Below are 12,437 nucleotides of genomic sequence, written 5' to 3' on the forward strand. Positions count from 1 at the left end.
TTTTGGGTTGAGAGTGGCAGGTATCCTCCTATTCTGAATGATTCTATAGTCTTTAGAGGATAGCTTTACACATCTTAAACTTATCTATTTTACCTACCACTCTGGCATTTTATATATGACTATTATAAAAAAAGAAAAATGATGTAAAATACCTATGGAACATTTTTTAAAAGTTAGCCAGTAAGTTCTGAATGTCACTAGATCATAGCTGAGTGGAAAAATAATTTCTTTCTTTGGAAATACAATGGCCCCTTAACTTTCTGACATGAATTATGGGAGACCATAGATCTTTTCACTAACTGGTACTTTACTTATTAAAATAATAAAGTAAGGACATCCTTTATTTCTCTCCACCTAAGAAGCAGTTATAATAAAAATAAGGAGGTATCTAAATACATTCAAAGTGAGGAGCTCATATAAACATTCGGCATAGTAAGATAAGCTACACACCAGCACACTAGAGGCAAAAGCACTTACTCAGCTTGGACTGCAGCTCTGCATTCATCTCGTCAAAGCTGTCAGCACCAGTCATGAAACTTTCATAGCATTTTATGGTGTAGTCCAAAAACAGCTGATTGGGTGAAGCAGATTTAAAAACTCAGTTGTGAATCTCTATTTAGTTTGTTTCACTTTTCTAAGTGAAAATTTAAATATGAATGAAAATAATGAAAGTCAGGAATACCAAGTGGTTACATGAACTCCTGTAAAGGAGACACAAACCTAGGGAATATCATTAATTATGCTGCACAGATTTACTCAGTCTGCTACTTCTAAAGTGAATAATGAGGATTAAAAGAACACTTAAATTTGAATAAAGGTGTTATTTAGTAAATGGTAAAAAACAAAACAAAACCCAGAAAAGCCCATATCTTCAGAGAAGGGTTTTGAGAAGGTGAGATGATGCTTATTAATGCAAACGTAAGCATCTTTGGGGATAATCTAACCTATGAAAAATTTAAATGAACTGCTAATCATTTAAATCCAATTAATCTGACAGGATTAGGTTATGAAAGCCAGAACATAATTAATAAAGGCTATTATTTACACTGTAACTTCAGGTTAAAAAAATGGCATGGTTAGTGGAGATCTGAACAGTAGAATTATTAGCACTCAATATTTAACCAAGGGAAAGTAACACTCCATTTTGCAGTTCTGAGGTGTTCTGGTCACTGAGGATGTATCCTTTGTTAGGATGCAAGGAGAGCTGATAAGAATTTTCCACAGTTAGATGAAGTCAGTATCCCTTAAGACAAACCAATTCCCTCTGCCCTGATGCTCTGCTTACTAAGCAACCTTCTCATTACTTGGTTGATACGGAAGGGGTACCCTGAATAGGTGGCATGAGTATTCCTGTAACTGGAAAGATGGATCACTGGGGGGAAATAAATAGATTTTCATTCCCCTTCGGATGTGAATTTGCTAAGAGTGAATCAGTTTTCTTAAGTTTGGTTGATTTTGATTTTGAAGGTTAAAAAACAACAACAACTGAGTCTCTATATCCACAAAGCAGAGACTCAGAACCTGGTGAAGTTTGGTATTTTGGTAATTCTTTAAAATTAAATTAAAAATTAATTTTTAATTTAGAATTAAAATAACTTAAAAACAGTACTTTATAATTTCTAAAGAGCTTCTTTATATATATTGTCATCTGAAATAACAGCTAAGATAGCAGAAATAACTTTGACTGGTTTAACCTTTAGGATGACTATCAAGAAATTAGTATTTAATTAGTAGGTGTTATAATTTTATTTGGGTAAAAACTGAGGTATAATAAATTTAGTCTAGCACACATATTGCAACATGGGAGGAGAATTCTCTTAAGAGAATTCAGAGGCTTTCTAGCTGCTTTTCTAGCAGGGATCACCAATGAAGTATTAAGTCTAAAACAAACAAACAAACAAACAGCTAGGCAACACCATGGCAGTCAGTACATTTACCTTTGAATTTGAACCATTCCCTAGGTAGTAATAAAAGATGAGGTTGAGGCTATTTCTACTTTCTTTTTATGACAAATGTTCCAGAAGGTGAAGAACAGAATTAGAACACAGGATGTTTATTTTTCATCTTAGGGAACCACATAGTGATTGGTCTTTTATATAAGCTAGGGGAAACTGATGCTCAATCTCAATACTATAAATTTATTCCTTGGGATGGGTGTTTGCTCCATTTGGAGACATAAATTTGTGTGTTTCAGGAAATAGGGCGGAGTTAGTTACACAGTTTAGGCTCCATTAAAGGACAGTCTGGGAACCAATTTAGACTATTTTATCTCAGTCACTTTTAGAAGTGGCAACTCCCCTAGCTAAAATGGTCAAAACAAAACAAACAAAAAACCCACATGCTATCTATTTTAAGACCCAGTCTTTTATGCTTTGTGTCGACAAAATATATTAGAATAATGATGCCAGTACTGATTATCTTCATTCTAAAAGACAGGGGAGAAAAAGAAATATTATATCTACACATAAACAATAATATGTTATGTTTTAATTCTAATTGCCTTGTCTTTTTTACTTAACATTTCCAAATTTCTATGCTTATTTATTTTTAGGAAACTATAGTGTAAATCCAAGAGTAAATCCATTGACTAGTATTTCCAAAAATAAATTTTAGATTTTCAGGAAGCAAAAGAGACAAGTTCTACAAAAGACTATGTTAATTTCAATAATGACAAACTTAGTAAATAATATCAGATGACTGATGTTTATGGTAAAGTAAGGTACCTTATTATGCATAATTCCATCTTCAGTTTCTTCTCCCCAAGGCTGTCCATCATCAAATAAAGGTGAGCTTTCTTTCATGGCATTATGTAACTGTTCAGTATACAAACATATTAAACTGATTAACTTTATGAGGAAAAACACATTTTTCAAGTTTTGCCAAACTTGTTTTCAGTGTCATTTTTAGAAGCATTTACATTATTGCATGACAAAGTCTCTTGAGAGGTTATTCTTTTAAACCTTACAATATAATCCTTTTGACAGTTTAATAACTAAGTCCCTTAGGATTAAAAAAGGATGGGATCCATATTTAGTTCTATTCTACAAAGAAAAATATGCTTTCCTGGTGGTTCAGTTGTAAAGAACCCGGCTGCCAATGCAGGAGACCTAGGTGCAATCCCTGGGTCGGGAAGATTTCCTGGAGGATGGCAATCTACTCTAGTATTCTTCCCTGGGAAACCCCATGAAAAGAGGAGTCCATGGGGTTGCAAAAGAGTTGGACACAACTGACTAAACAATAATAGAGAAAAATATGCTGCTCTTTTACACTGTTAGTAGCCCATTGAGAACATATGTATTGCTGCTACACATTTTAACATAATTCTGAGAACTGAAAACAGAACTGCCAAAAAAGCTAAGGCAGTAATAATTATTTCTCTTAAATGAACTTAATTTTGGTGCTCAAATGTTATACACTGACTCCTTCAAAATGTTTAAGAATGTACTTCAGGTTGAATTTTATATTGAAGACAATATAAAGTCTTCATTTAAACAAATATTTAAGCTGAAAGTGATAGCAAATAATAAATTATAGCAAAACATTCAGATGTTTGTAATTAACAAGCCAGAAGGAAAATGCCTAAATGTTTTTAAGGCACAAAAATTCCACTTCAGAACATCTGTTTTATAACTTGTTTTAAAAATAAAAATAAAAAGAATTTGCTATAAAACCTAAAGATACAATGTATATCTAGTATAATCAACACTGAGTTCAAAAAAAAATGAACTATGCATTAGGAGTATAAAAGAACAATAAATTTTCTTAGCCTAGCACTCATTTACAGGATTGCTGAGTGGGGATACTGTTCTGAGTCAAGAGTTGCTTGTCCTATCCGCTCCTTTCCTGTTCCAAAGGCACTCATAATCCCTTCTGTGTATCTAGACTGGATGCAGGCAAGCTCTGTCAACTCATCCTTTATCTCTTCTTCACTTGACAAGGCCTCATGTGACAATCAGATTTAATTAAGACTGAAAGACATGCAGGGCATAGCCCAAGATGAAAAACACAATCTCCTACCTGTCATCAGGGTAGATAAAGACAGTTTCTGTTGCCATGTCAAAGGTCCTTGTGAGAACTCTTGCTACTCTGCAAAGTTCAAGGTGAGCCTTATGGAGGCACAAACAGATCCCCAGAACTGGAGAAAAGACCTTACTACAAGAACTGAAAATTCTGAACTGAGAAGATTTGGTTGAAAAAATTTTAATCTGAAATCATATAAACTAGAAATATGGACTTGAGTAAACGTCCCTTACATCTAACAAACCACCACTCCTCAATATTATAAAATATGAGAGGAGAAAAAGACTTAGAGGAATCTGAGATAAATGTTCGGGGGAAGTTCCTACTGACATTATTTTGCTGTGTTTTTTTTTTGTTGTTGTTGTTTGAATTTTTTTGGGTTTTGTTTGTTTCTAGCTGTAAAACCTCATGAAAACAAATGATCTCCTTGCCTTTGGGATATTTCCCTTCCTCTCCTGTGGACTCATGTAGTAACATTTTGAAGAACATAAAACCAAACATGCTCTGAAAACTGACTCAGACTTGGAGCTAATTGGTAAAAGCAATATTGGGAGAGAAAAAGAAATATTCTGAGGAGGAGGGGAAAAAAATCTTTCCTATGTATATATTTAAAATGAGAAATCAAATACCTTGATGCAGTCTATTAGCCAAACCAAGGCTGCCACAATGTGAGGCCACGTATGAGGGGCCCCCACTGTATACATGGAGCTTTTCGATAACGCAAAAGGATACCTATGAAAAATTAGAAAAAATAAGCTAGCATGTTAATTTTTATAAAAATAATGGCTAAATTAAGCAAGAAGTTACATTTAAAAAATTCCAAGTATATACCAACAGTCTTGACTTGTTTAGAAGTAAAATACTTGTTGAGATTCTCTTTGTCATCTTACTCACAAATGATTTTGTGTATTTTTTTGACAATTACTTTGTACGCGTATCCCCTAAATTGCAAAACTTGACTTACAATCAAATAGGCAGGACTTCTCTTCTGAAACATTATTTGTTCCCTCAAATGCAACATATCCTAAATAAAACCCATGTATGTACTTCTCCTCAAATCCATCTCTCCCTGTGTTTATCCTACGCAGGCTTTTCTGGACTCTTATCTCACTCCATTCTCACCAGGCTTTGACACCTGTCTTTTCTGATCTATAAAATCTGCAGTATCTAGTCCATCCTATCTATTCCTTGTCACATGAGTCGTTGAGGGTTTTATGATCTATCATCTGTACTTTAGTAATAATTCCCAGATAGTTGTTTTTTGCCTTTTCAATTGACCTTGCATATGTGACCCACACGGTCCATCTTAAAATATACTACTTCTCTAACTCAAAATCTTTACACACTTATTGAGTTTCATTTTCCTCTGTGTTCCAATAATCTCTCTAGGCTAAAGAGAAATATAACATACAAACCCAAGATCTCTAAAGATTCTTGGAACCTCTTCTTCAAACTTTGTGTCAGGAAGTTCATACGAAGGGCAGAGGAAGCCATAAAGAAAAGTGAAGATCTTCAGGAAGTCTTTAACAGAAGGAGCTTGTAGAGATTTCATGGATACACTATATGCATAACCGTTTTCTGAAAGAAACTACAATAATTTTTAAGAAATGTCAAATGTTTCACAATAGGAAAATTATTGAAAAGTACTTAGAGAGAACACTCACAGTTTACAATATTAAAGAATATAAAATACCTCACAGAGCTGTCGAATACATTGCTGAATAAATGCTTTGTCATTAAGTGGTCTTGGGTCCTTGATTTTTTCAGAAGTGGAAAATATACCAAACTGACTATTCCGGGATCCAGGTCCACTAGTTCTGCAAACAAAATCAGTCAAAATTATTTCCTTCTGTGGTGAAGGCTGAATTATTTCAAGGCGATCTTACATATTTATTCATTTGGCTGTGCTGGGTCTTAGTTGCAGCATGTAGGATCTAATTCCCTGACCAGGGATGGAACCTGCGTCAGGCCACCTGCATTGAAGTCTTAGCCCCTGGATCACCAGGGAAGTCCCATGATTTTATATTTTAACATTAGCATCAAAGATTAAAATTCTTCAGTTTTTATTTAAACAGATTTCTCTTATTCAAAGCAGAGAAAAAAAGAGCAAATAATGAAGATTAAAGTATAAAATGAGGCGGGAAGAAATACTCTTCTGGTGGTTTGCATCACTCACACACACATTATCCTCTAAAAATATGTGTTCTGAGTCCAGCACGTTCTCTGCACCAATAGTTTTCCAGGTCTCTTCAACAACCCAGATCCTTTCAACACCCTACTCACCCCTTCATGACTGCTCCTTTACTTCCAATCTCTTTATTTGCCATTATTTATTGTGAGAAAATTACCTTTGAGATGTTGAAATAGATTGTGTGTGCTTTTTTCATAAATGTTATTGTCATGCGATATTATGTATCTGACTGTGATTTACCATAAATATATGTGTTACTACTTTTTAGTCATTAATACCTATAGTATATATGCCCCATTCTAAGCGCCGTCCCCCCAAACAAAACTTCATTTGTTTAAACCTTTATAATAATTTCTTTTGCTAATCTTTGTGGCCCAACTTACCTAACTATTGTAGTTTATTATACTTGGAACAACACTTTTCTTTATTGGACAGACTCCAAAAACTGAGTTACAGCAAACATTGCTCTAATATCTCAACTCTGTTCATCAAAACGGAGTTTCTCCCTGCAAGTTTGCTTGCCGCTTTCAAATTCTCTTCTGCCCAGGCTTTCAAAGTTCTTTAGCTTGGGCCCTCTTTCACTGCTGCTCTGACTAATTAGCTAATTTCCCCCCTGAGGATTTGCTAACTTGAGAACCACTCTTCTACCTACTGCTAGTAGTTAATCTTTAATTTGTACATATATTTTTTTTACCAAGGAATACATGTATAGACTTAGCTCTTATTTTACACAAAACACTAATAGCTTTTCAAAACTACTAATAGCTTTTGAAATTATTAAAGTATTTCCTAACCAATCAAAATACTGTATTATTCAACTTACAGTTTAAGAGTGAAGGGTCTAGAACCAGAGTCTGTGGTTAAAAATGCTATCTCTGTTACCAGTTGTATGACTTTGGGTAAATTACTTAACGTCTCAGTGTTTCAATTTCCTTATTGATAAAATGAAGACAATAACTATCTACACATAGAGAGTTCTGAGGATTGAATAGAAGACATAAAATAGCACTTTTCTGGCTTACAAAAATGCTCAGCAAACATTAGATTTTATCATCATTATCCCCATTATCTCTGAAGTTCAGCTCTGAGATCAAAGTTACATTATAAAAATTCCTTAGGATTTTTCAGCTAGAATGAACACCAGAGACAGTTTAACCTGGGTTAATGACAAAGATTTTTCATAAGGTAACAAATATGTCATCTCTAAATATTTTCAAAGTAGTTAAATAAACACCTGTCTTGAAGTTACATTTTAAGTTTTGGTGAGATTAAAAAAAAAGTTTGTTTTGGAGTTGGGAGTTTCTTTAAAAAAATTACCTTTATTGAGGTATAATTTGCTTATAGCAAAATGTGCCTGCTTAAAGCACACAGTTTGATGAGGTTTGACAAGGTCCGCACCTGTGAAAACTCTCCATGATCAAGATTAAATGTTTCCATCATCCCAAAGTCTCATCCCTCTAAACAGTCAATCCTTACTTCACTCCAGACAACCTCTGATCTACTCTCGACAGCAGTTCTCAAAGTGCGATCTAGGGGATCTGAGAAGTCAAAACTCTTTTCACAATAAAATTAAGGTTCTTTTTCACCCATTTTGTTCTCCTTCTCTCTCTCCTGAGTGTACAGTGGAGTTTTCCAAAGGCTGGCTACATGATGTCAGATACTGCAGTAGACTGAATTCAGAAACAGATGAGAATCTAGCTACCTTTTATGAAGCCAGACATTAAGAGACTGCAAAAACGTAAAACAATGTCACCATTCTTATTGAAATACTTTTGTTTTTAAAAATAAAGCATGTTATTTATGTTAACATATAATAGGTTATTGTTATTTTAATTTGAATTAATAAATATTAAAAATTTCCCCCTCAGTTTCAATTTCTAATATAGTTAATATCTGTAGATATAGCCCATAAGAGTCCATAATATTTGTTTTTGTTGTTGTGCAGTCGCTAAGTCATATCTGGCTCTTTGTGACCCCATGGACTGTAGCACGCCAGGATTCCTCGTCCTTCACTATCTTTCAGAGTATGTTCAAATTCGTGTCCATTGAGTCGGTGATGGTTTCCAACCACCTCGTCCTCTGTCGTCCCCTTCTCTTCCTGACCTCAATCTTTCCCAGCATCAGGGTCTTTCCCGATGAGTCAGCTCTTTGCATCAAGTGGCCAAAGCGTTGGAGCTTCAGCAGCAGTCCTTCCAATGAATATTCAGCATTGATTTCCTTTAGGATTGACTGGTTTGATAATAGTTAAGAGTATTAAAAAGTCTGTGACTAAAATGTTGGACTAGATGACGATTCCTAATGTTAAAATGCTGATTCCAGAGTGTCTATGTGAAGAATTTTCCATCAAGAATTCACTTGTAACAATGAAACAGTGGTCTGAATGTTTTGATGTATCTTTCAGCATCATCTAAGGCAAATATAACCAATTTAACCATTTAAAACAGAGGAAAACAAGATTATAACTTTCTCTAGAAAGGGACCATGATATCTAATTTTTTGTACTTTGAATATTTAACTCAATGTATGGCTATAAGAATTTTTTCCATTAGAATTAATAAAAAATATCATTACCTTTTACCAAATACAGAGGCTTTTCTTTCAGATGTGGGTCTGTTTATATTCAATTTTCCAAAGGTTGATTTCTCTTTGCTTTAAGAAAAGGAGAAAAACAAACTCTTCAAATGAATGGAAAAATATTAGTTCAAGAGACTTTTGGAAATTTGTTACCCATTCCCAACAAAAATAATTCAAAAGCATGAAAATTTTCAGCAGCAATTACAGTTGTTACAGATGGGATAGGCTTATAATATAATATACATTTGCTTAACTAAAGTGTTAAGAAGAAAGTAGGAAAAAAACCATATCTACATTGTTATTTTAATTATCTTAAAATATGTACATTTATGGATAACAATTTCAAAGGAAAATGAATAATTTAAAAATAGGTATTTTCAATCACAGACTGATAGTCACACTCAAATTTTGTTCCTTTGAGGCTTACTCTTTATTAGAATGTGGCTATACTTAAGAACATACATTATGTCAATTACTGGCCAAAAATATTGACAAAAGCAGTCTTTTAGCTTCTGACAATTTAAGGCACAAATCTTTCGCAGTAGTAACATGCAAAAGTACAAAAAATTTCTCTGATTTCAGAAGAAAAAAATGTATAAATATTTCAAATTTCTAAAAGTAGCAGAGACTCATACAATGTAAGCCTAAGTAATTTAAGAGCAATCAGCAAGTAACTTGTACCTTGGTAATATAGGATTGATACAACTCATATAGATTACAAGTAGCCTTCTCTTAATTTTAAGAAAATCATTCACAGGGAAAAATTAGTTTATGATTGAAAGTTCTACCTCCCCCCCAGCTGATTTTTTATTGAAAACCTAAAAAAAAAAAAATTTGAAGTATAGTTGATTTATGATGTTACAGGTATACACCAAACTTAAGTGTTTATTATATAGGTTTGGCCAAAAAGTTCGTTGGGATTCCTGTAATATCTGGCATGTATATACATATATATACACACACGCATATACTTTTTCAGATTTTTTCCCATTACAACTATTATACATTATTATAGGATATTGAATACAATAATAGCAAGTTCTTCTGGACACCTTTCTTGGACACCAATGAATCTCCAGGAAATAGTTTAGAGAAGCAGTGTTCTATAGGTGGCTCCTAAACTGCAGTTAATTGTCAGAGCAAGTAATGGTTTTGATTGAGAACTGTGCTAGTTGACTAAACTGCAGTAAACTGAAAATTATAGCACAGAACCTGCTCAAACAAGCAGCTCTGAGGAAAGCAGGAAAATAAGAATGAAAGAGCACTGAAGGGGAATTAGCAGTCCCTTAGGGATTGCCTTCGGAGAAGGTGATGGCACCCCACTCCAGTACTCTTGCCTGGAAAATTCCATGGATGGAGGAGCCTGGTAGGCTGCAGTCCATGGGGTCGCTGAGAGTCGGACACGACTGAGCGACTTCACTTTCATTTTTCACTTTCATGCATTGGAGAAGGAAATGGCAACCCATTCCGGTGTTCTTGCCTGGAGAATCCCAGGGGCGGGGGAGCCTGGTGGCTGCCGTCTATGGGATCGCACAGAGTCGGACATGACTGAAGTGACTTAGCAGTAGGGACTGCCTTACAAAGTTTGTGGCTTTTGAGATTTAACTATCAAATGAGATAAGACACAACGTGGAGTAAAGGCCCACTCTAGCCTTCACTGACTCCAAATCAGGTACCGCTGACAACAGACAAGATTCATCACAATATTACTCACACTACATCTTTGCATTAACTACCTTTACAGATTTCTCGGCCAAAGACAATAAGGCATGAGGTACTCACGTTTGAGGGGTATGGAGACCTGGTTTATTTAAGTCCTGGGATCTTAATTCCTGCATAGACAGGCGGCCAGCACCACCGGTGGAAACTGAACTGCGTTTCATGCTTATGACCTGCATTCATAAATTTGGTATTAAACAAGTCTTTCCAGATGTAGATGGTATATTAAACCTCAACTATTATCTTCATCCTCAAACAGAAAGGCAGACAAGTTTCATCGTTCTTTCCTGGGTTATCTTGTATGTAAGCTGAAGTCCTCATTTACAGGGAATATTTATCTATTTGATTTCCTTTAAAAATTTTCAACAAATGAAAATACTTTCTAACTGCCTACCATGTACAAGGGAGTGTGCAAAGCAGTGCAAACAACAGAAAGGTAAATAAGGTATGATTCCTCTTCACAAGGGAATTTATGGTAGTTAAAACCCTGAATCCTAACTCTGATCACATTACCACTGTTGGCTGTGCCTATTTTGATGGGAAATCAGAGGCCACCTGACAACAACTACCTCTGATGTTTCCTTTGGTCTTAAAGGAAATCATCCTGTTTTCTTTTCCTAATGTCCATCCTCTTTAGCTCTGTCCTTAACCTCTTTCTCATTTATAGTCTTCAATTACTGGCCCTCTTGCTTCAACCTCCCTTTTATCAAGGATAAATTATCTGGTCTACAGGCCGTGTCCAGTTCCTCAGACTACATTCACATCTCACGCCCTTCCCACCTCCTGGGATATCTTTCACTGACAAATCTTCAGATCCTATTGTTGCTTAGTCCAACCTCACTCTGATCCCTGCAGGACAGGCCAATTAATCTGAGATGCCAGGGAGGTGAGGAAATAAAGGAAAATGGCCATTAATCTTGAAAATATCTCTTAGAATGGCAAGTCTTAGGCAGGGGATGTGTTAATTTCTTCCTTCCTGTTATCTACAGGTGGACAGGGTTCTGAACAAAGGCACTTTAGTTTAACAGTCAGGCAGAGGGGCAGGATTCTCTGAGGTTGGCCATTATATATGATTATAATAACAAAAGCAACAGAAAACAAGTCAAAGAAACAGTTTTAACTAGAGTCAAAATTGGCTTTTCTCTGCAACAGGATCTTGTCTTCGAGGCATTAGACACTGTACTCACCTTTCCAGGTCCTGCCCTGGTTTCCAGGACAATGGACATCTGTGGTTATCCTTTTCTCTAAGCTCTCCTTTGTCTTTGAAACTGATGTACTCTTTCCTTCTTTGTGTGCACACCCATTTCTTCTTCAGTATACACTTCTGTATCTATTAAACTTTTCCACTCTCATCTATATGTTCCCTCCCAATCTCCACTTAAAACGTACTCTCATCAGAATCTGAGATTAATACTTCTGCATGTACTACGTACACAGCAATCGGGATGTTACACTAATAGCTGAAACGCAAAAACAACAAACAGTTCCTCATCTTGTCTTCCTCTGTGTGCTCTCATCAAATTTTCCCTTTTTCCTCTCTCCAGGACCTCTTCTTCCCATCAGTGTCCGCTTGGCCCACCCCTTCTCCCTCGGGAAATCACTGCCATAAGAAATTTACTGGACTCCGGGAAACTAGCGCCTCGTACTGACTGACTCGAGAGGTCGGTTACAACAACAAACACCAAAACGTCGCCTCCTAGGGCTTGTGAATCTAACCTGGCGACCTGGCGTTCTCCCTCCAGCTGCCCGGAGCAAAATTAACCAAAAATCATTAGTTACCTTTCTTCCAGCTTCCCGAGACTATCCAGAGACCGAATTGCTGTAAACCCTGCAACTGCACGCTGGACAGGATATCAGCCGCCAAAACACAAACTCCTTCCACCCACCGCCGCCTTTCGAATTTTAAAATCTCCGCCGGCGTGTACGTCATCGC

At 35.8% G+C, this 12,437-nt stretch overlaps 1 protein-coding gene across 1 annotated transcript in view; it reads right to left on the minus strand.

Annotated features, from left to right (window-relative positions):
- The window catches only part of NDC80 (NDC80 kinetochore complex component), a 33,680-nt gene extending 21,243 nt beyond the window's left edge, over window positions 1-12,437 (minus strand). Inside the window, exons 1-8 of the mRNA XM_006058657.4 lie at window positions 12,284-12,437; window positions 10,568-10,677; window positions 8,783-8,860; window positions 5,714-5,837; window positions 5,436-5,608; window positions 4,650-4,752; window positions 2,724-2,813; window positions 478-571 (exon numbers count right to left, since the gene is read on the minus strand). Coding sequence (XP_006058719.3) covers window positions 478-571; window positions 2,724-2,813; window positions 4,650-4,752; window positions 5,436-5,608; window positions 5,714-5,837; window positions 8,783-8,860; window positions 10,568-10,668 — 763 coding nt within the window. The 5' untranslated portion in view covers window positions 10,669-10,677; window positions 12,284-12,437. The remainder of the gene's footprint in view (window positions 1-477; window positions 572-2,723; window positions 2,814-4,649; window positions 4,753-5,435; window positions 5,609-5,713; window positions 5,838-8,782; window positions 8,861-10,567; window positions 10,678-12,283) is intronic.

The sequence above is a fragment of the Bubalus bubalis genome, chromosome 22 (genome assembly GCF_019923935.1).
Source record: "Bubalus bubalis isolate 160015118507 breed Murrah chromosome 22, NDDB_SH_1, whole genome shotgun sequence".
NCBI classification, from domain to species: domain Eukaryota; kingdom Metazoa; phylum Chordata; class Mammalia; order Artiodactyla; family Bovidae; genus Bubalus; species Bubalus bubalis.